The 18,893-nt window shown below is 44.0% G+C and overlaps 3 protein-coding genes and 1 long non-coding RNA gene across 9 annotated transcripts; 1 reads left to right on the forward strand and 3 right to left on the reverse strand.

The window, feature by feature from the left end:
* Positions 1-1,805: 1,805 nt before the first annotated feature.
* Positions 1,806-3,227, reverse strand: LOC135618023 (UDP-glycosyltransferase 91C1-like). Its single transcript, XM_065118924.1, has one exon. The coding sequence runs from the start codon at positions 3,225-3,227 to the stop codon at positions 1,806-1,808; it is 1,422 nt and encodes a 473-aa protein (XP_064974996.1).
* Positions 3,228-6,914: 3,687 nt separating this feature from the next.
* On the reverse strand, positions 6,915-8,675 carry LOC135616617 (UDP-glycosyltransferase 91C1-like). The gene has a single exon (XM_065115984.1). It carries the CDS (start codon positions 8,543-8,545, stop codon positions 7,124-7,126), a length of 1,422 nt encoding a protein of 473 aa, XP_064972056.1. The 5' UTR covers positions 8,546-8,675; the 3' UTR covers positions 6,915-7,123.
* Positions 8,676-8,895: 220 nt separating this feature from the next.
* Positions 8,896-13,231, reverse strand: LOC135616618 (uncharacterized). Of its 5 annotated transcripts, XR_010488414.1 has the most exons (7): positions 12,974-13,231; positions 12,747-12,874; positions 11,832-12,034; positions 11,533-11,729; positions 11,333-11,439; positions 11,191-11,261; positions 8,896-10,778 (listed from the first exon to the last, which is right to left on the reverse strand). It is a non-coding gene; the product is annotated as an uncharacterized LOC135616618 (long non-coding RNA). The 5 variants fall into 5 exon arrangements; XR_010488415.1 differs by lacking the exons at positions 8,896-10,778; positions 11,191-11,261 and having other exon boundaries at positions 11,309-11,439; positions 12,807-12,874; XR_010488413.1 differs by lacking the exons at positions 8,896-10,778; positions 11,191-11,261 and having other exon boundaries at positions 11,309-11,439; positions 11,832-12,131; positions 12,807-12,874.
* Positions 13,232-14,242: 1,011 nt separating this feature from the next.
* Positions 14,243-18,553, forward strand: LOC135616619 (receptor protein kinase TMK1-like). 2 transcript variants are annotated; one of them, XM_065115986.1, is made up of 3 exons: positions 14,243-14,503; positions 14,584-16,939; positions 17,830-18,553. In XM_065115986.1, exons 2-3 carry the CDS (start codon positions 14,587-14,589, stop codon positions 18,339-18,341), a joined length of 2,865 nt encoding a protein of 954 aa, XP_064972058.1. In that variant the 5' UTR covers positions 14,243-14,503; positions 14,584-14,586; the 3' UTR covers positions 18,342-18,553. The 2 variants fall into 2 exon arrangements, with proteins under 2 accessions (XP_064972058.1, XP_064972059.1); XM_065115987.1 differs by having other exon boundaries at positions 14,243-16,939; positions 17,867-18,033.
* The last annotated feature ends 340 nt before the right edge of the window (positions 18,554-18,893 follow it).

The following is an 18,893-nucleotide window of genomic DNA, read 5'->3' on the forward strand; positions in this document are numbered from 1 at the left end:
TGTTCCCAAGGTGGGGAGAGGCAACCTCGGCGCGGACGGGTCGGACCGGTCCAATCTGCGCCTCGGCGGGCCAAGTAGCTGCCCTCGTGGTGGCTTCGTCCGGGGCCTTTTGTGCTCCTCATGTCTCCCCGACATCCACATTTCCGCCGCAACACAGTGGTTGGCTCGTTGGAGCATTTCCGAAACTACGGTGGGGTGTCGTTCTACGAGGGACCAGAAGAACCTAGAGGGACGGAGACTCGCCATGAATGCCTGCATCAACAAAGAGGGCCACATGAGCCTGAAAGGCGGCCACATGGTCCGCGGGGTCGGTGGTGCCATCGTAAGCGTCCAAGGAGGGAAGTCGAAAGTTCACGGGCACCGGCTGGTCCCGTATTTCAACCACGAATGGTGACCCCCGGTGTGCATCGTCCCCTAGCTCTCCCTTTGAGGCACGAACCTCCTTCTGTACTTCTTCAAGTCATTGATCGAAAAGGCGTAGCTGGGCTCGGAAGGAGTCCGTCGAGCCCGAGGATATCGTCTCCTGCTCGGGTCGAGCAGGCGCAGATGGTTCTAATCGACACGTAGGCTGGGCCGCCGACGGGTTTGTCGATTGGGAAATGAGCGGGATGACGGTCTGCACCATTCCCGCCAAAATTCAGACCTGGTGGGAAAGGTCCTGGAAGGCCTCAGTCGACATGGGCGAAGGGACGCTGGGAGCGCCCTCGGGCGGAAGCAGACCCAGGTCGTTAAACAAGTGTCAGTAGCGTTCCGAGGTCGTGACGAGGTCGTCTGATCGCGACCCGTCACGCGAGGGGCGCATGGCCGACGCCCCTGTTAAGTACGATCCCTCGGTTGGAGGCTCGTCGGGGTCAGTCTGAGGGTCCCTCGACATTCGTGGCCCTCCTTCTAGCGCCAAATCTGTTGATGGAGCCGTGGCCTCGGAGATGGCGAGCGAGAGGGCGGTCAGGATACTGCACTCGGTGGTGCGGCACTCGGCTACTCCTCGATTGCTGCAGGAGATGATGCAGATGGGAGTGGTGTCCAAACTGTGCCTGGTGCTCCAAGTGGATTGCAAAGCTAAGACCAGGGAGAAAGCGAAGGAGATCCTCAGCATGCATTCAAGGGTGTGGAGGAGCTCCCCTTGTCTTTCCCCACAGTTCCAGGTTTCATATCCTTCTTCGTGACAGTCAAATTGAAGACAGTCAAATTTGTAGATTCAATCTCACAGTATCAAAGAACACATATACGATAATAGTTCAGCAATAAGTTGATTGCTTGTTTTTTATCAGCAAAAACATCATTTTTTCCTCATCTAGCTTCAAATCCAAGGAAATTGTAGTGAGTTTGGGAAATAATGGTGCCGATCGTGCCCATACTATGTTACGTTTTTGTCTATGTTAATGACCTTAAATTTGGCAGGGGAAAGCTCTTCTTCTACTGATGAATAGTTTGGAGCATTAACAAAAGATAATATCTCTGTTCTCTCTCAACAAGACTCACAAAGCTGCCAGTCAACTGATACGAACACCAACAACATAAAGAAACTGTAATGAACTTGACGACTGAGTGGAAAAGTAATTGCGTACGTAAGACAGTCACAGAGGTTTTGGTGGATAAGTATTTAAGAAGATTGGATGAAGCATGTGATTCTCCATTAAAATCCAGAGTCCAAGTTGGAATTACTAGTAGATGGTGAAGCTTTGGGGTCAGAGCAGTAAGTAACGTTGACACCAAGCTTCATGTGACCGAGGAGAATCCAACAACACGAATAAAGCAGAGAACAGCGACGACAAGACTGAGATCTCATATCGATTGCAGCTGAGTTAAGCTTGTTGTCTTCTATGTTCTATCAAGTATTTGAGGAATTCCCACACATGTCGATCATGCAGCTTCTCGTCTCCAAACACCTCTCTGTACTCCTTGGCCTTCGCTCTCAGTGGCTGACCTTGTTCTTCTACCATGACCAACCTCAAGGTCGTCGCTATCCCCTCTCCTGTGAACGATCCATCTTCCTCGTTCCGCGGCACCTCCACGCTAATCTTCCGCTCGACCAGGTTTCTTGCATTCAGACCTTGATCGAACAGCAGCGGCATGAGCACGACCGGGAGCCCGAGCGCGAGCCCTTCGATGATCGAGCTCCAACCGGCATGCGTCAGGAATCCGCCCATGGACGGGTGCGCAAGGAGCCGGGCTTGAGGGACCCAACCCAAGCACACCAGCCCGCGCCCCTGCGTCCGCTCCTCGAATCCTTCCGGCAGCGCGGCGGGGCCGCCGTGCGAGTCTGCCGGTGCTCTCAGTGCCCAAACGAAGGGTAATTGGGATCGCTCCAGGCCGAGAGCAATCTCATGCACTTGAGAGCTTGTCAGCTTTACCTCGCTGCCGAATGCGACGTAAACGACTGATTCTGGCTTTTGTTTCGCTAGCCACTGGAAGATGCTGCGCCACCTGCTTTCGCTTTCTGCATCGGCGTCTGATTCCTGAGGCGAGGGAGGGAAGAATCCTACGGGAATCACTGGTTTTTTGTGTAGCTTCCCGAGAAGGTGAAGCCAATCTGGTTCGAACTCTGGGCAGCTCCGAACAGCTATCAATTGGGAATCTTGCAAGGTCCTACCGAACCGATAAGTTTCTGACACACCTGAGGCGTCCGGCAGAACGCAGGGCTTGAAGAGCTCGCGAGCCTCGTAGGGCTTGTAAAACATGGTGGACTCGAAAGGAACCCACTCAGGCAGCTCCATGAACTGCTCAGGCGTCGCCCTCACGCCTTCACAGCCCATTAACGATGCGGACGGCCCAATGAAGCTCAGCACCGCGGCGTTGAAGATGCTAAGAAGGGCGCACGGCACGCCGAACTCGGCGGCCACTCGGGGCGCCCAGTAGGCGGCGTAGTCGAAGACGATCCAATCGGGCACGCGGGGCAACGTTTGCCGGAGGAAGCTGGATAACTGGTGTTGGAAGGTGTCGAAGGCCTGCCTCAGGTACGGTCTGAGCTCGTCGGACGGAAGGTCGACCGACGCCTCAACGTTCTCCGGCAGGTGTTCGATGCTTGGCATGGGAAGCTCGACAAACTGGAGGAGGGAAGAGAGATGGGGAGGAACTCTGGGGAGCCTCTCTATGTTTCTCTTGGTGACGAGCAAGGAGACGCGATGGCCATGTTGGGCCATGCGCTTGGAGAGCTCCATGAACGGAAGCATATGGCCGAAGGCCACCCATGGGAGCATGACAATATGCAGGCTGCCATCGTCCATGGAGGGAGAAGGATGAAGATCAAAGACAAAGATGCGGCAAGGGAAGAATGGGGAAAGGAGGACGAATGAATGGGGCAACAAAGCAGAGACTGTGTTGCTCTAGCAGCCGCCGTTGTTGATCGACTTGGCCAATATCTAAACATCCTACTCCACAATTTGGTGCTCTGAGAATTTGACGGTCGGCAGAAGCATCCACAAGGATAATAATAATAAATGATAAGGAAAACGATGGAATAGTATTTGTACCTGCAGATACACCAGTAAACATATAAATGTGCATGTCGTATAGATTGACGAACATGTGTCTTTGAATGTAGATAGAGCATATATTTCTTGACTGACAAAGACAAGCAACAAGCTGAGCTGCTGAACTTAATTTTACAGTAAGCAATACTAAGCAAAATGAAGCACAAACCACAATAATAATATCACATAAACTGACAAAAGCTCAGTAACAGAGAAATTAGACTCAAAGGGCGGATTATATTTGCCATGATCTCTCCAAAAGCAAATTGAGCTTTGCCATCCTCCTGCATGTGGTCTAACTATTCTGGTAGAATATGTGTTCATTTGACTCACCAAATAGTTTGCTTGACACAAAAAAATTACAGGACCCTTGTAATAAAAGTCAACAGTATAAACCACTAAGTTAATTCATTCAATCCACAATAGTGGGTGGGATGTCATACCATGAGGAAAACGATGGAATGATCGTATAGTGGGTGGGATGTCATACCATGAGGAAGTCTAACGTAATGAGAAAGTGATTGCTATTAATTATCAACATAACAAATAAAACAGACGATGTAACAGCAGGATTAGGGCTTCATTGGGAGAAGCATTATTGGTACAAATTAAACAAATTAACCAGTGAACAGCATGACTGAATAGCAAACATATTGTAATTCATTGCTGTCCAGCTTTATAATTTCCTTTGCATGTCCAAGGCCAACGACCAGCATTTGTCTCTAAATTCATAAATGCATTTGGTCGCAATGTGCCTGTTATTCACTCTCCAGATTGCACTACATGTAAATAAAAATTGGTAATTAGTTCTTAAAAGTGTCTCTGATTTTATAATAAGATTCAGAAGCAAATGAAAGGGCAACTTTAATCACTGTGTACACTGTCCCACGAAAAATGATCTATTTCTGTATAAAAAAAAGAAGACTATTCTCTCCCGGTCCTTCCTTCCCTCCCTCTGATGATACAAGGACAATCAAAAGAATGGCTAATTGGCCATGACTGTCCTTAAAGGTGAGGCTCTTAAGTCTACCACATGATCGATGCATGCACAATTGCAGGCACACATTCAACATCAAAGAGAGGATGTTGAGAAATCATTTGACTGATCTAGAGAGATCTTAGATAGGCCTAGGGGCTATTTTCTAAAGTGAAACTAAAATCATATGTTGGGCATATTTTAAAAGCAAGCTCACCATTTGTAAGGGGACCTTTCAATTGCCAGCCTTTTCCTCCTTTTTCTGCTTAAGTGTTGTTTGAGGATCATCTGCACATATCAAAACCAGGGACTGAACTAAAATTTAATGCACGGAGTGGCATGTTAAAAGGATAAGAAACCTTTTTCCTTGTTGTCGTATCCCAATCTAAAAGATGCAGGAGTAGCTTCATCATGAACCTTGTCGACCACCTAATGGAGATTTGATGATTCATCATGAACAACAAGCCCGCAAAGGACCAAACAAAAAGCAAATTGCTCATTTTTACTTCAGTTAAGGTAGTCATCAGTTAAATCAACAACACTGAACAAGCAAATTCACCATTACTGTCCTATGAATCCAACATGCTTTTGGATACAATAACATGTCTACATATACAATTGACAGTTATCAGCAATGGCAAACATGAACCCTTTTTAAAATGATAGAATGACCTATTCAGGATCACAATGCTAGAAAAAAGTTGGTTACTTAATTCGCCTATCAGCCTCCATTGGAACAATTACACCTACTTGATGATTCATCATAAATAGCAAGCCTGGGAAGGACCAAACAGAAACAAAAATGTTCAATTTCACTTCGATTAAGTTGGTAGTCTGTTAAATCAACAACCCTGAATAAGCAAATTCTCCATTTTTGTCCTATAAATCTGAAATGTCTCTGGACATAGTTGATGTGTAAGTATGCAAAGATGGAAATCAGTAACGCAAAACATAGTCACATTTTCGTAACATGGTAAAAATACCTGTTCAGGATCACAATGCTATAAAAAGTTGGTTGCTTGATTTGTCTATTAGCTGCAGATAGTAATTTAACATTCTTGATTTGCGTATGTCAAGCAACATAACTGCTCATAAAGGAAGCTCTTTTATTCAGTTGTATCTCAGTATTCAATTCCCCTCCCTCATACATTGGGCTTAGTAAAGCGAATATGAGGGCTCAATGACTTGAACTAAAAACCATAAAAGAAACAGCACAAACATACCTACATTACTGAGACAAGTTTAGGAAATCAAACTTCAAGGACGATGCAAAGGATGCTTACAACTTCTTCATCAGCACCTTCTCCGCATAACGATTCCTGGAAAACATTCTTCCTTCAATACCCAAAACCTGTTCATAGGTGGCAAAAAACACACAGAGACATCGGTCCCCTTCACCACTTCCCAAACATAGGGGAAAAAAGAATACAAATCAGTAGCCAAGTCCAACCTCTGGGGTAAAATTCGATCGCTTGTGGACCTCCCGAGCCTCCTGCGCTTCGGCGGAGAAGCTCGACGGAGATCCTCTGCGGCTATTCACGGAGTTTCACCAATCAAAGACACGAATCAGAAGGGGAAACAATAAATCATGGGTCAACAGATCGAATCGAAAGATCAGGAGGAACTCTCCATGGCGACGGGAGACGGAAGGACGGTCAGAAACCCTACCCGGGAAAAGGCCAGGGAGGGAGGGTTTGAACGATGGGGGAAAGTAGAGAAAGGGCCGTTGTCCAATCTGGTAATCCGCGGATCAGGTTAATCTTAGAACATTTTCATCCTTCGCTATCGTCCGATCTAAATCTGACGGTGAGGACGAGGGAGAACAGATTGAAATTGGCTCTCATCGATGGACCATCAATGGAAATGACAAGTGGCAATTCGTAATCCACACGCCAGGTCGACATGATGCGAGAATGGTGGATTTGGGTCAGGCATTCATATAATAAATGGGCCGACATAATTAAGTCCAGTGATAAATAAGTAGGTTCGGTTCGGTTCAACGATTGGACCCAATTGACTCGAATTGACCCAATCGGCGACCATATCAAGTGTCTTAAGCATGTTATGATGACCAACACTCGAGAACTAATAGAAGACTGGAGCAAACTGCATGCGACTGCATGAGGCCTGTATAATTCGTGGCTAATAATATCCATTATGTTGCTTTCTTCAGGACATGTTTCATGTCGGTGGAAATAATAATAGAATGTACTTTTGGGTGATCAGTAGGAGTATGGAGGAAGATTTGCAATACTATTTATATTATTATTATTTTTCTTGTTAATTTGAGTTACTTTGTATTCTTCGGGCTGGATTTAATTCTGATATAATGATCGTGACATAATGGTCATCAATTATTAATCATCCAATATTATAAGGTCAATTTTAGTCGATTAATTATATATTACCCTTATAATTAGTTGACTTTATGATTTAAGATATCTAGATTTATTTATTCTAACGCATTTTAATTTAAGAAGATTGGATGAAGCATGTGATTCTCCACTAAAATCCAGAGTCCAAGTTGGAATTACTAGTAGATGGTGAAGCTTTGGGGTCAGAGCAGCAAGTAACGTTGACACCAAGCTTCATGTGACCGAGGAGAATCCAACAACACGAATAAAGCAGAAAACAGCGACGACAAGACTAAGATCTCATATCGATTGCAGCTGAGTTAAGCTTGTTGTCTTCTATGTTCTATCAAGTATTCGAGGAATTCCCACACATGTTGATCGTTCAGCTTCTCGTCTCCAAACACCTCTCTGTACTCCTTGGCCTTCGCTCTCAGTGGCTGACCTTGTTCTTCTACCATGACCAACCTCAAGGTCGTCGCTATCCCCTCTCCTGTGAACGATCCATCTTCCTCGTTTCGCGGCACCTCCACGCTAATCCTCCGCTCGACCAGGTTTCTTGCATTCAGACCTTGATCGAACATCAGCGGCATGAGCACGACCGGGAGCCCGAGCGCGAGCCCCTCGATGATCGAGTTCCAACCGGCGTGCGTCAGGAATCCGCCCATGGACGGGTGCGCAAGGAGCCGGGCTTGAGGGACCCAACCCAAGCACACCAGCCCGCGCCCCTGCGTCCGCTCCTCGAATCCTTCCGGCAGCGCGGCGGGGCTGCCGTGCGAGTCTGCCGGTGCTCTCAGTGCCCAAACGAAGGGTAATTGGGATCCCTCCAGGCCGAGAGCAATCTCATGCACTTGAGAGCTTGTCAGCTTTACCTCGCTGCCGAATGCAACGTAAACGACTGATTCTGGCTTTTGTTTCGCTAGCCACTGGAAGATGCTGCGCCACCTGCGGTCGCTCTCTTCATCGGTGTCTGATTCCTGAGGTGAGGGAGGGAAGAATCCTACGGGAATCACTGGTCTTTTGTGTAGCTTCCCGAGGAAGTGAAACCAATCTGGTTCGAACTCTGGGCAGCTCCGAACAGATATCAATTGACAATCTTCCAACGTCCTACCGAACCGATAAGCTTCGGACACACCGGAGACGTCCGGCAGAACGCCGGGCTTGAAGAGCTCGCGAGCCTCGTAGGGCTTGAAAAAGACGGTGGACTCGAAAGGAACCCACTCAGGCAGCTCCATGAACTGCTCAGGCGTCTCCCTCGCGCCTTCACAGCCCATTAACGATGCGGACGGCCCAAAAAAGCTCAGCACCGCGGCGTTGAAGAGGCCTAGATAGGCGCACGGCACGCCGAACTCGGCGGCCACTCGGGGCGCCCAGTAGGCAGCGTAGTCGAAAAGGATCCAATCGGGCACGCGGGGCAACGTTTGCCGGAGGAAGCTGGATAACTGGTGTTGGAAGGTGTCGAAGGCCTGCCTCAGGTACGGTCTGAGCTCGTCGGACGGAAGGTCGATCGACGCCTCTGCGTTCTCCGGCAGGTGTTCGATGCTTGGCATGGGAAGCTCGACAAACTGGAGGAGAGAAGAGAGATGGGGAGGAACTCTGGGGAGCCTCTGTATGTTTCTCTTGGTGACGAGCAAGGAGACGCGATGGCCATGTTGGGCCATGCGCTTGGAGAGCTCCATGAACGGAAGCAGGTGGCCGAAGGCTAGCCATGGGAGCATGACAATATGCAGGCTGCCATCGTCCATGGAGGGAGAAGGATGAAGATCAAAGACAGGGCTGTTTGTGGAAGACAAAGATGCGGCAAGGGAAGACTGGGGAAAGGAGGACGAGTGAATGGGGCAAGAAAGCAGAGACAGTGTTCCTCTCGTAGCCGCCGCTGTTGATCGACTAGCCAATATCTAAACATCCGACCCCACAAATTGGTGCACTGAGAATCAAGGTCGGCAGAAGCATCATGACAAGGAAACCGATGGAATAGTATTTGCACCATATATATATATATATATATATATATATATATATATATATATATATATATATATATATATATATATATATATATATATATATATATATATATATATAATGAAACTGATTCGTCTTTGAACACATATCTTAAATAATCTTGGTTATAGCTTATTCGAGAGGATATCGAGATAACCGGATAAATTAATATGTTGTATACCCATCCATATGATGAATACAACTGGTCTTATAGCTGCTCGTATGGGGATAATATGGATACAATACAGGTGCTAATTGGGGAATGAGTTTATCCGCTTATGAAATACTAAATGGTTGATGATGCCTTTTTGTTAGACAGCGATTCCGTAGTCTAAGTGGTATATCTGGTCCTTAAACTTGAGACACAAAGGATGTCCTGTATGAGTGCTCCACTCATTGATACTTGACTTATAGGTTTGGATGTCCCAGATCTAGCACAACCAATCATCGGGAGTGGTAGTCAACCTTACGAGGGTTATTGAGTGTTGATAGAGGATCATCCACTCTCGGTGTAATGAGAGGAATATCTTATGTATTCTTGCTCAAACAAATCTCTAGTTAGGGTCATTCGGATTGAGAGAGAAAGAGTTCTTCGTGAGAATCCAATTAGAACGAGACTCGAGTATAAACTGTCTCATGTATTCTTATTCAAACAAATCTCTGGTCGGGGTCATTTGGATTGAGAAAGAAAGAGTTCTCCGTGAGAATCCGATTAAAGCGAGACTCGAGTAGTCACTATTTCATGTGTTTTTGCTCAAACAAATATCTGGTCAGGGTCATTCGAATTGAGAGAGAAAGAGTTCTCCGTGAGAATCCGATTAGAGCGAGACTCGAGTAGAAACTACATGGGTCTGACAACACCATGCCCATTAAACGATCTCTAGGATATTAGAGGATGAGGGACTATAGATACACGGTAACTGAGGACAGATAGATCCAATGGATTGGATTCCCCTGTATCGTCTAGGAACTACGACGTAGTGGCCTAGTACGTTCGCAGTCGATGAAGATAATAATTCACTGAGTCAGAAGGAGTTATGATAGGTATGACTCATGACCAACTCGATATTGGGCTTATAAGATCATACACATATGGTAGACATTACGATAAGTAACTCGATATTGAGCTTATAGGATCATACACATATGGTAGACATTACGATAAGTAGAGGTTCAGATATGAGATATCCGCTGGAGCCCCTATCTTATTAGATATCAAATAAGCCCCTGAATTATTAGATCCTATGGATTAAATCCAATAAGAGCTCACAAGAGATTATTGGATAGAGATCCACTAATATAAGAGGCTTTAGTAATTGGATGGAGATATAATACCTAATAGGGGGATCTATTAGAGTTAAGTTGATAAAGGACCTTTATAAATAGAAGGATTTCAATAATTTATAAGCTAGAGCTTTTTGTTTTCTCTCCTATTGTCCTTCTCCTTTCCACCTCAAAACAAGACATGAAGTTTTGAGGAACGTCATCGTAGCTCTGTTGTGTGGATCAATGCTAGAGAGAAGAACACTTGACCTCATTCACCCTCTTCTAGAGATAAACAGGAATTTAGGAATATACGATCTCCTTAGGTAATACAATTTATCTCACACGTGGTTTTCTATTTCACAAATTTTTATGCATCAATTTTCGCACGACGATAAACATATCTTTAGGAATTAAAAATTTTATTTTATGTTCTTTCGCTTTAACATAGTAAAAAAGTGATTGCTATTAATTATCAGCATAACAAATAAAACAGATAATGTAACAACGAGATTATGGCTTCATTGGGAGAACTATTATTGGTACTAATTAACCAGTGAACAGCATGACTGATTAGCAAACATATTGTAATTCATTGTTGTCCAGCTTTATAATTTCCTTTGCATGTCCAAGGCCAACCACCAGCATTTGCCTCTAAATTCATAAATGCATTTGGTAGCAATGTGCCTGTTATTCACTCTCCAGATTGTACTACATGTAAATAAAAATTGGTAATTAGTTCTTAAAAGTGTCTATGATTTTATAATAAGATTCATAAGCAAATGAAAGGGCAACTTTAATCACTGTGTACACTGTCCCACGAAAAATGATCTATTTCTGTATAAAAAAAAGAAGACTATTCTCTCCCGGACCTTCCTTCCCTCCCTCGATGATACAAGGACAATCAAAAGAATGGCTAATTGGTCATGACTGTACTTAAAGGTGAGGCTCTTAAGTCTACCACATGATGGAAGCATGCACAATTGCAGGCACACATTCAACGTCAAAGAGAGGATGTTGAGAAATCATTTGACTGATCTAGAGAGATCTTAGATAGGCGTAGGGGCTATTTCTAAAGTGAAACTAAAATCATGTGTTGGGCATATTTTAAAAGCAAGCTCACCATTGGTAAGGGGACCTTTCAATTGCCAGCCTTTTCCTCCTTTTTCTGCTTAAGTGTTGTTTGAGGATCATCTGCACATATCAAAACCAGGGATTGAACTAAAATTTAATGCACGGAGTGGCATGTTAAAAGGATAAGAAACCTTTTTCCATGTTGTCGTATCCCAATCTAAAAGATGCAGGAGTAGCTTCATCATGAACCTTGTCGACCACCTAATGGAGATTTGATGATTCATCATGGACAGCAAGCCTGCAAAGGACCAAACAGAAAGCAAATTGCTCGTTTTTACTTCAGTTAAGGTAGTCATCAGTTAAATCAACAACACTAAACAAGCAAATTCACCGTTACTGTCTGATGAGGGTAATAAATGGTGACAAGACCCGCGCAGACGTCAGCTGTCCCAGACGACGCCTCACACCTCAACCTACCCGACGGAACCTGGTCAAACGAACCAGAACGCAGACCGAGGCCCATTAACGATCTGTTCAGACTCGATCCTTCACGCCACGCCAACACCAGTGTCAGACGTAACCCGCTCCCTGCAAGCAGCCGCATCAGACACGATAAATCACCCTATAAAAACCCCGCCCCTGAGAGGGGCGAGTGGGGGGGGGGGAGAAAAAACAGACACAAAAACACACCACTCCGCATCACTAACTTGATCGTCGGAGGGGTCGGGCCGAGCCCCCCGACCCGACCTATGTGCAGGTGAGAAGACGAGGTTAGCGCCCTTGGGAGGCAGAGCAAAGGAGGCCTCCTCTACGGAACACCGCGATCAACCTCGACGCGGCCTGATCTACGCAGCCCGCCACTTCAGTGACGACGAGATCCCCGCCATTCGGACCTGACACAAGCCGCGTCGGCCCCAAGGCCACGACACAAAGTTGTTTACACTAACACTGTCCTATGAATCCAACATGCTTCTGGATACAATAACATGTCTACAAATACAATGACAGTTATCAGCAATGGCAAACATGAACCCATTTTAAAATGATAGAATGACCTGTTCAGGATCACAATTCTAGAAAAAAGTTGGCTACTTAATTCGTCTAGTAACCTCCAGAGGAACAATTACACCTACTTGATGATTCATCATGAATAGCGAGACTGGGAAGGACCAAACAGAAAGAAATTGTTCAATTTTGCTTCGATTAAGCTAGTCGTCCGTTAAATCAACAATCCTGAATAAGCAAATTCTCCATTTTTGTCCTACAAATCCGACATGTCTCTGGACACAATTAATGTATAAATATGCAAAGATGGTAATCAGCAACGCCAAACATGGTCACATTTTTGTAATATGGTAAAAATACCTGTTCAGGATCACAATGCAATAAAAAGTTGGTTGCTTGATTTGTCTATTAGCTGCAGATAGTAATTTAAAATTCTTGATTTGCGTATGTCAAGCAACATAACTGCTCATAAAGGAAGCTCTTTTATTCAGTTGTATCTCAGTATTCAATTCCCCTCCCTCATACATTGGGCTTAGTAAAGCGAATATGAGGGCTCAATGACTTGAACTAAAAACCATAAAAGAAACAGCACAAACATACCTACATTACTGAGACAAGTTTAGGAAATCAAACTTCAAGGACGATGCAAAGGATGCTTACAACTTCTTCATCAGCACCTTCTCCGCATAACGATTCCTGGAAAACATTCTTCCTTCAATACCCAAAACCTGTTCATAGGTGGCAAAAAACACACAGAGACATCGGTCCCCTTCACCACTTCCCAAACATAGGGGAAAAAAGAATACAAATCAGTAGCCAAGTCCAACCTCTGGGGTAAAATTCGATCGCTTGTGGACCTCCCGAGCCTCCTGCGCTTCGGCGGAGAAGCTCGACGGAGATCCTCTGCGGCTATTCACGGAGTTTCACCAATCAAAGACACGAATCAGAAGGGAAAACAATAAATCATGGGTCAACAGATCGAATCGAAAGATCAGGAGGAACTCTCCATGGCGACGGGAGACGGAAGGGCGGTCAGAAACCCTAGCCGGGAAAAGGCCGGGGAGGGAGGGTTTGAACGATGGGGGAAAAAGTAGAGAAAGGGCCGTTGTTCCAATCTGGTAATCCGCGGATCAGGTTAATCTTAGAACATTTTCATCCTTCTCTGTCGTCTGATCTAAATCTGACGGTGAGGACGAGGGAGAACAGATTGAAAATGGCTCTCATCGATGGACCATCAATGTATGACAAGTGGCAATTCGTAATCCACACGCCAGGTCGACATGATGCGAGAATGGTGGATTTGGGTCAGGCATTCATATCATAAATGGGCCGACATAATTAAGTCCAGTGATAAATAAGTAGGTTCGGTTCGGTTCAACGATTGGACCCAATTGACTCGAATTGACCCAATCGGCGACCATATCAAGTGTCTTAAGCATGTTATGATGACCAACACTCGAGAACTAATAGAAGACTGGAGCAAACTGCATGAGGCCTGTATAATTCATGGCTAATAATATCCATTATGTTGCTTTCTGCAGGACCTGTTTCATGTCGGTGGAAATAATAATAGAATGTACTTTTGGGTGATCAGTAGGAGTATGGACGAAGAATTGTAATACTAGTTATATTATTATTATTATTATTTGTTAATTTGAGTTATTTTGTATTCTTCTTCTTGGGTTGGATTTGATTCTGATATAATGATCGTGACATAATGGTCATAAATTATTATTCATAGGATGTTAGAAGGTCTTATTTTAGCAAGTAAAGATTTTATATTGATTTGATTATTATTAAATAACTCAGCTTTATTTTGTTTATTAATCTTATAATGCTAAAAAGATGAGGAATAATTAAACCATGAGGAGAAACGAGAGATATATTTTTGAAAAATACAAAAAATAGAAAATATACATTATTTTTTTTATAAAAAATAGTAAAAGGAAATTATCCCAACTCTTTTTTATTTTTCTTCTCTTTTCTCTTCTTTAAATTGTTACAAATCCACGTGGCGGTCACCTGCGTTCTTTGCGGGTTCATTTCTTCTGTTCCTGTGCTTCACATTACGCAGGCGTTGGGGATAGTTTTGGTGCTAATGACGCCGTGATTTACTGGGAGCGAAGAAAAATCCCATTTTGACGTAGTTTTGGGACTTGCGGCCGACACCGCCCCAATAAAAACCTCGCCTTTGGTCCGGAGATTGGACTCTTTCGAGCTCTCCTGACCTCCGAGCGACAGCATTGTGCCCCCAGTTTGGGACTGGAGTTGGAGAAACCCTGGTTGCTCGATCTTTTCGTGGACTGAAGGCCTCGGATGGATCTGTTTTTTTGCTCCGAGACTGGTGATTAAAGGCTGTGAGTGCGATTCTCTTCCTGAATTTTCAATCTGTGATGTTTCTTCGCATTTCCATGAGGAGTTGAGATCTTGGTTTTAGAGGATGGCGCTGGGGAATTGGATCAAGATCGTGTTTTTATCCGTTTTCCTTTGCTGCTTCGGATCGGTGGTGTTCGGCACAACCGATGCCGGAGATTACGCCGTTCTTGATGAGTTCCGGAAGGGGTTGGCCAACCCGGAGCTCCTCAAATGGCCCACGAACAACAGAGACCCTTGCGGCCCTCCGCTGTGGCCGCACGTCTTCTGCTCCGGCTCCCGCGTCGCCCAGATCCAGGTCCAGAACTTGGGTTTGAGCGGCCCTCTTCCTCGGGACTTCAACAAGCTCTCCATGCTGACCAATATCGGTCTCCAGAGGAACAATTTTAGTGGAAAGCTGCCGTCTTTCAGTGGCTTGTCCAATTTGCAGTATGCATACCTTGGGAACAACCAGTTCGACGCCATTCCATCGGACTTCTTCGTCGGGCTCACTAGCTTGCAGGTGCTGTCTCTGGACATGAATCCCTTGAACCAGAGCACTGGCTGGGTGCTGCCTCCGGACCTGGCAGACTCTGCCCAGCTGATGAATTTGTCATTGGTGGGTTGTAATCTCGCCGGCCCTTTGCCGGAATTCTTGGGAACAATGCATTCTCTATCTGTTCTGAAGCTGTCATACAACAATCTCACCGGCACCATCCCAGCGAGTTATTCAGGTCTGCCACTGCAGATTTTATGGCTGAACAACCAGATTGGACCAAAATTGACCGGCTCGCTTGATGTCATTGCATCGATGACAATGCTGAAGGATGTTTGGCTCCATGGAAATCAGCTCACAGGACCAATCCCAAGCTCAATTGGGGGCTTAACATCTCTGACACGGCTGTGGCTCAACAATAACCTGCTTGTTGGTCTTGTGCCTCAGAACCTGACAAGCTTGCCGCAGCTCCAGTCATTGCAATTAGACAACAATATGTTCATGGGTCCGATCCCAAAGGTGAGTTTCAACTTCACCTATGCTTATAACTCATTTTGCCAGTCTACACCAGGAATTCCTTGCTCACCAGAAGTCACCGCCCTTTTAGAGTTCCTTGAAAGAGTGAATTATCCATCGAAGCTTGCAGCTTCTTGGTCTGGTAATGATCCTTGTGCCAGTTTGTGGTCTGGTGTGTCTTGTTTTGATGGCAAAGTTTCTGTGATAAATCTTCCAAACTTACAATTGAATGGCACAATCAGTCCATCCCTCGGAAAATTGAATGATCTTGTTGATGTTAGACTTGGGGGTAACAATCTTGATGGCATGATTCCGGTCAACATGACAAACTTGAAATTGCTAAAAACTTTGGATCTTTCTTCAAATAACATCTCTCCTCCTGTTCCACATTTCCCTAGTAGCGTGAAAGTCCTTCTTGATGGAAATAAATTGCTAGTTACTGCTAGTTCTCCAGAATCTTCTTCAACTGGGAACAGTCCATCAGACAGCTCACCGAACAATACCCAATCACATAACTCACCTAGATCTTCTGGCAGCTCATCTCCTGATGCTAATTCAGGTAATAGGTCAAGAGGTTCTAGGAAGTTGAATCTCCTGATTGTCATTGTTCCAATTGCTTTTGGTGTTTCTATATTTCTCTTGGCTGTTCTTTTCCTGTGCTTCTGGAAGAGAAGAAAGAGTGCCTTTCCGGCACCAAGCTCCATTGTTGTCCATCCCAGAGACTCGTCTAATCCAGATACTTTAGTCAAGATTGTGGTTGCAAATAATGCCAGTAACAGCATTGCTACTAATGAATGGCAAAGTATAAACAGCAGTCATACAAGTGATACACACTTGATTGAGTCTGGCAACTTAGTAATATCAGTTCAGGTTCTTCGTAGTGCTACTAGAAACTTTGCTTCAGAGAATGTGCTTGGCAAGGGTGGATTTGGTGTTGTCTACAAGGGAGAGTTGCATGATGGGACAATGATAGCTGTTAAGAGAATGGAATCTGCTGTGTTAAGTAGTAAAGCTTTAGATGAATTCCATGCTGAAATTGCTGTTCTTTCAAAGGTTCGGCACCGTAATTTGGTTTCCATCCTGGGCTATTCCATAGAAGAATATGAGAGACTTTTAGTTTATGAGTATATGCCTCAGGGGGCACTGAGTAAGCATCTGTTCCGATGGAAGCAGCTGGAGTCGGAGCCATTGTCATGGAAGAAGAGGATGAACATTGCATTGGATGTTGCCCGTGGAATGGAGTATCTTCATAACTTGGCTCATCAATGTTTTATCCACCGAGATCTCAAGTCCTCAAATATACTACTTGGTGATGACTATAGAGCAAAAGTTTCAGACTTTGGGCTCGCCAAACTTGCCCCAGATGGAAAAAATTCTGTGGCAACTAGACTTGCTGGAACTTTTGGGTATTTAGCCCCTGAATATGCTGGTAATGCCTTTTCTTCAACTTTTCAGTGATAGATATTGGTGATCTTACTCATAGACTGACTTCAAAGGACTGAAAATTTGTTTCTAATAAATGTTATTATGTACACCACACCTTTTCCAATTAAACTTTGACAAACATGCTGAAATTACCTTAATCTCACAATTTTGTTGTCACTTTTAACAATCATTTCTTTAGAAAAATAACTTACTAATACAAAAAATCTAAGGCTAGATTAAGGATTTATGTTTTGACTACCTTGATTTGTGAGAAAAATGCATCAATATGTGGGTACCTTCTTTCCTTCTTTGTCTGATATTGTTGCTAAAAGATAGTCCTTATTAATGTTTCAAGCATTGACATTCTTCTAATAACTTAGATTTACCTTATCTCAGAAAAATATTCTTATATGTCCAGATCCATGTTTTTAGGTTTCTTCTTGTAATATTTGCATTTCCATAACAAAAGAAGCACATTGCCATAAAATTTCGTGGAACTTAGTACATAGTTCCTTCAGTTCTTCTTAATTTCTTTACGTTATAATTTATCATCTAGAACTCACATGTGACCTAGGAGATCTAAATTTCTGATTAGTATCTTTTTCTTTCTATTTTAGAGATCAAGCTGTAGGAGAATAACAAGGTGCAACATGCAATATATGAAGCCTTTTCTCTTTTTGTTCAATAGTCACTGTTCTGCTTGTTGTTTACTGGATCATTGTTTTCTCTGTTATGTGTATCTTTTAATTTCCTTGCAATTTATACATATTTCAGCAATATATTCACTGCGGTTGTTTAGTCCTCAAGAATACTTAATTCATCAAGTAGAGGAAGTAATTTTCATTTGCAACTGACTACTTTATTGACTGGTTTGCATTGTTATGATTAAATCAGTTACTGGAAAAGTTACAAAAAAGATTGATGTCTTCAGTTTCGGAGTGGTACTGATGGAGCTATTAACTGGTCTGATGGCACTGGATGAGAACAGACCCGAAGAGAGCCGTTACCTTGTCTCCTGGTTCTGTCAAATGAAGACCACCAAAGAAAATCTCAAGAGTATCATTGATCCAGCACTTGTTGTCACAGATGAGAACTTTGATAGCATTTCAATCATTGCAGAACTTGCAGGACATTGTGCTGCACGAGAGCCACAGCAGCGGCCTGACATGGGTCATGCAGTAAACGTACTCGCCCAACTGGCTGAGAAATGGAGGCCCATGAGTGATGACCAGGATGAATATTTGGGTATCGACCTGCAACAACCCCTTCTTCAGATGGTGAAGGGATGGCAAGCTGCTGATGGTACAACAGATGTTAGTTCAGTGAGCCTTGACGATAGTAAGGGAAGCATCCCTGCAAGGCCTGCCGGATTCGCAGAATCTTTCACATCTTCTGATGGCCGGTGAATGTACTATGAATGTCTGATATTGCTGTTCTTGGATGTCACCTTTTCCGCCAAATAGTTCTTTTCCTTTCCTCCAGTTCTTGTAGATGAGAATTCCTCTGGAGTGATATCTTCATCATGTTTCGATGAAGATTTGTTGGTTTCATGTTTGCTGTAATAGTAACTGTTTTGGACATGATATAAATAGAAAGGAAATAATGAAGTTCTCGTTCACCTTGTATACTATAAGACAAGCAACTGTAAGCGGTTCTATCGATATGGCTATAATGTAGTTTTTTTAGTAATCCTTGCTTCATAAGTATGAAACCCGACTTAAATTTCTTTCATTGCATATCCGTATGGTTTGATGGTGAAAAGGCAAACTTCAGCTTAGTGAAACTGTTTGTCTTGGATCTCTAAGAATCTGCATTCCTTCTGTTGTTGACATTTATGTTGCTTCTGAAGCTTCAAGCTTCAATAATCCTTTATATAAATCTGACTGTTCTCTGCCTCTTATTATGGCCAATCACATGACTATGCTGCATGTTCTCATTGCCTATATAATTATGACCAT

The sequence above is a fragment of the Musa acuminata genome, chromosome BXJ2-7 (assembly GCF_036884655.1).
Source record: "Musa acuminata AAA Group cultivar baxijiao chromosome BXJ2-7, Cavendish_Baxijiao_AAA, whole genome shotgun sequence".
Lineage (NCBI taxonomy): Eukaryota > Viridiplantae > Streptophyta > Magnoliopsida > Zingiberales > Musaceae > Musa > Musa acuminata.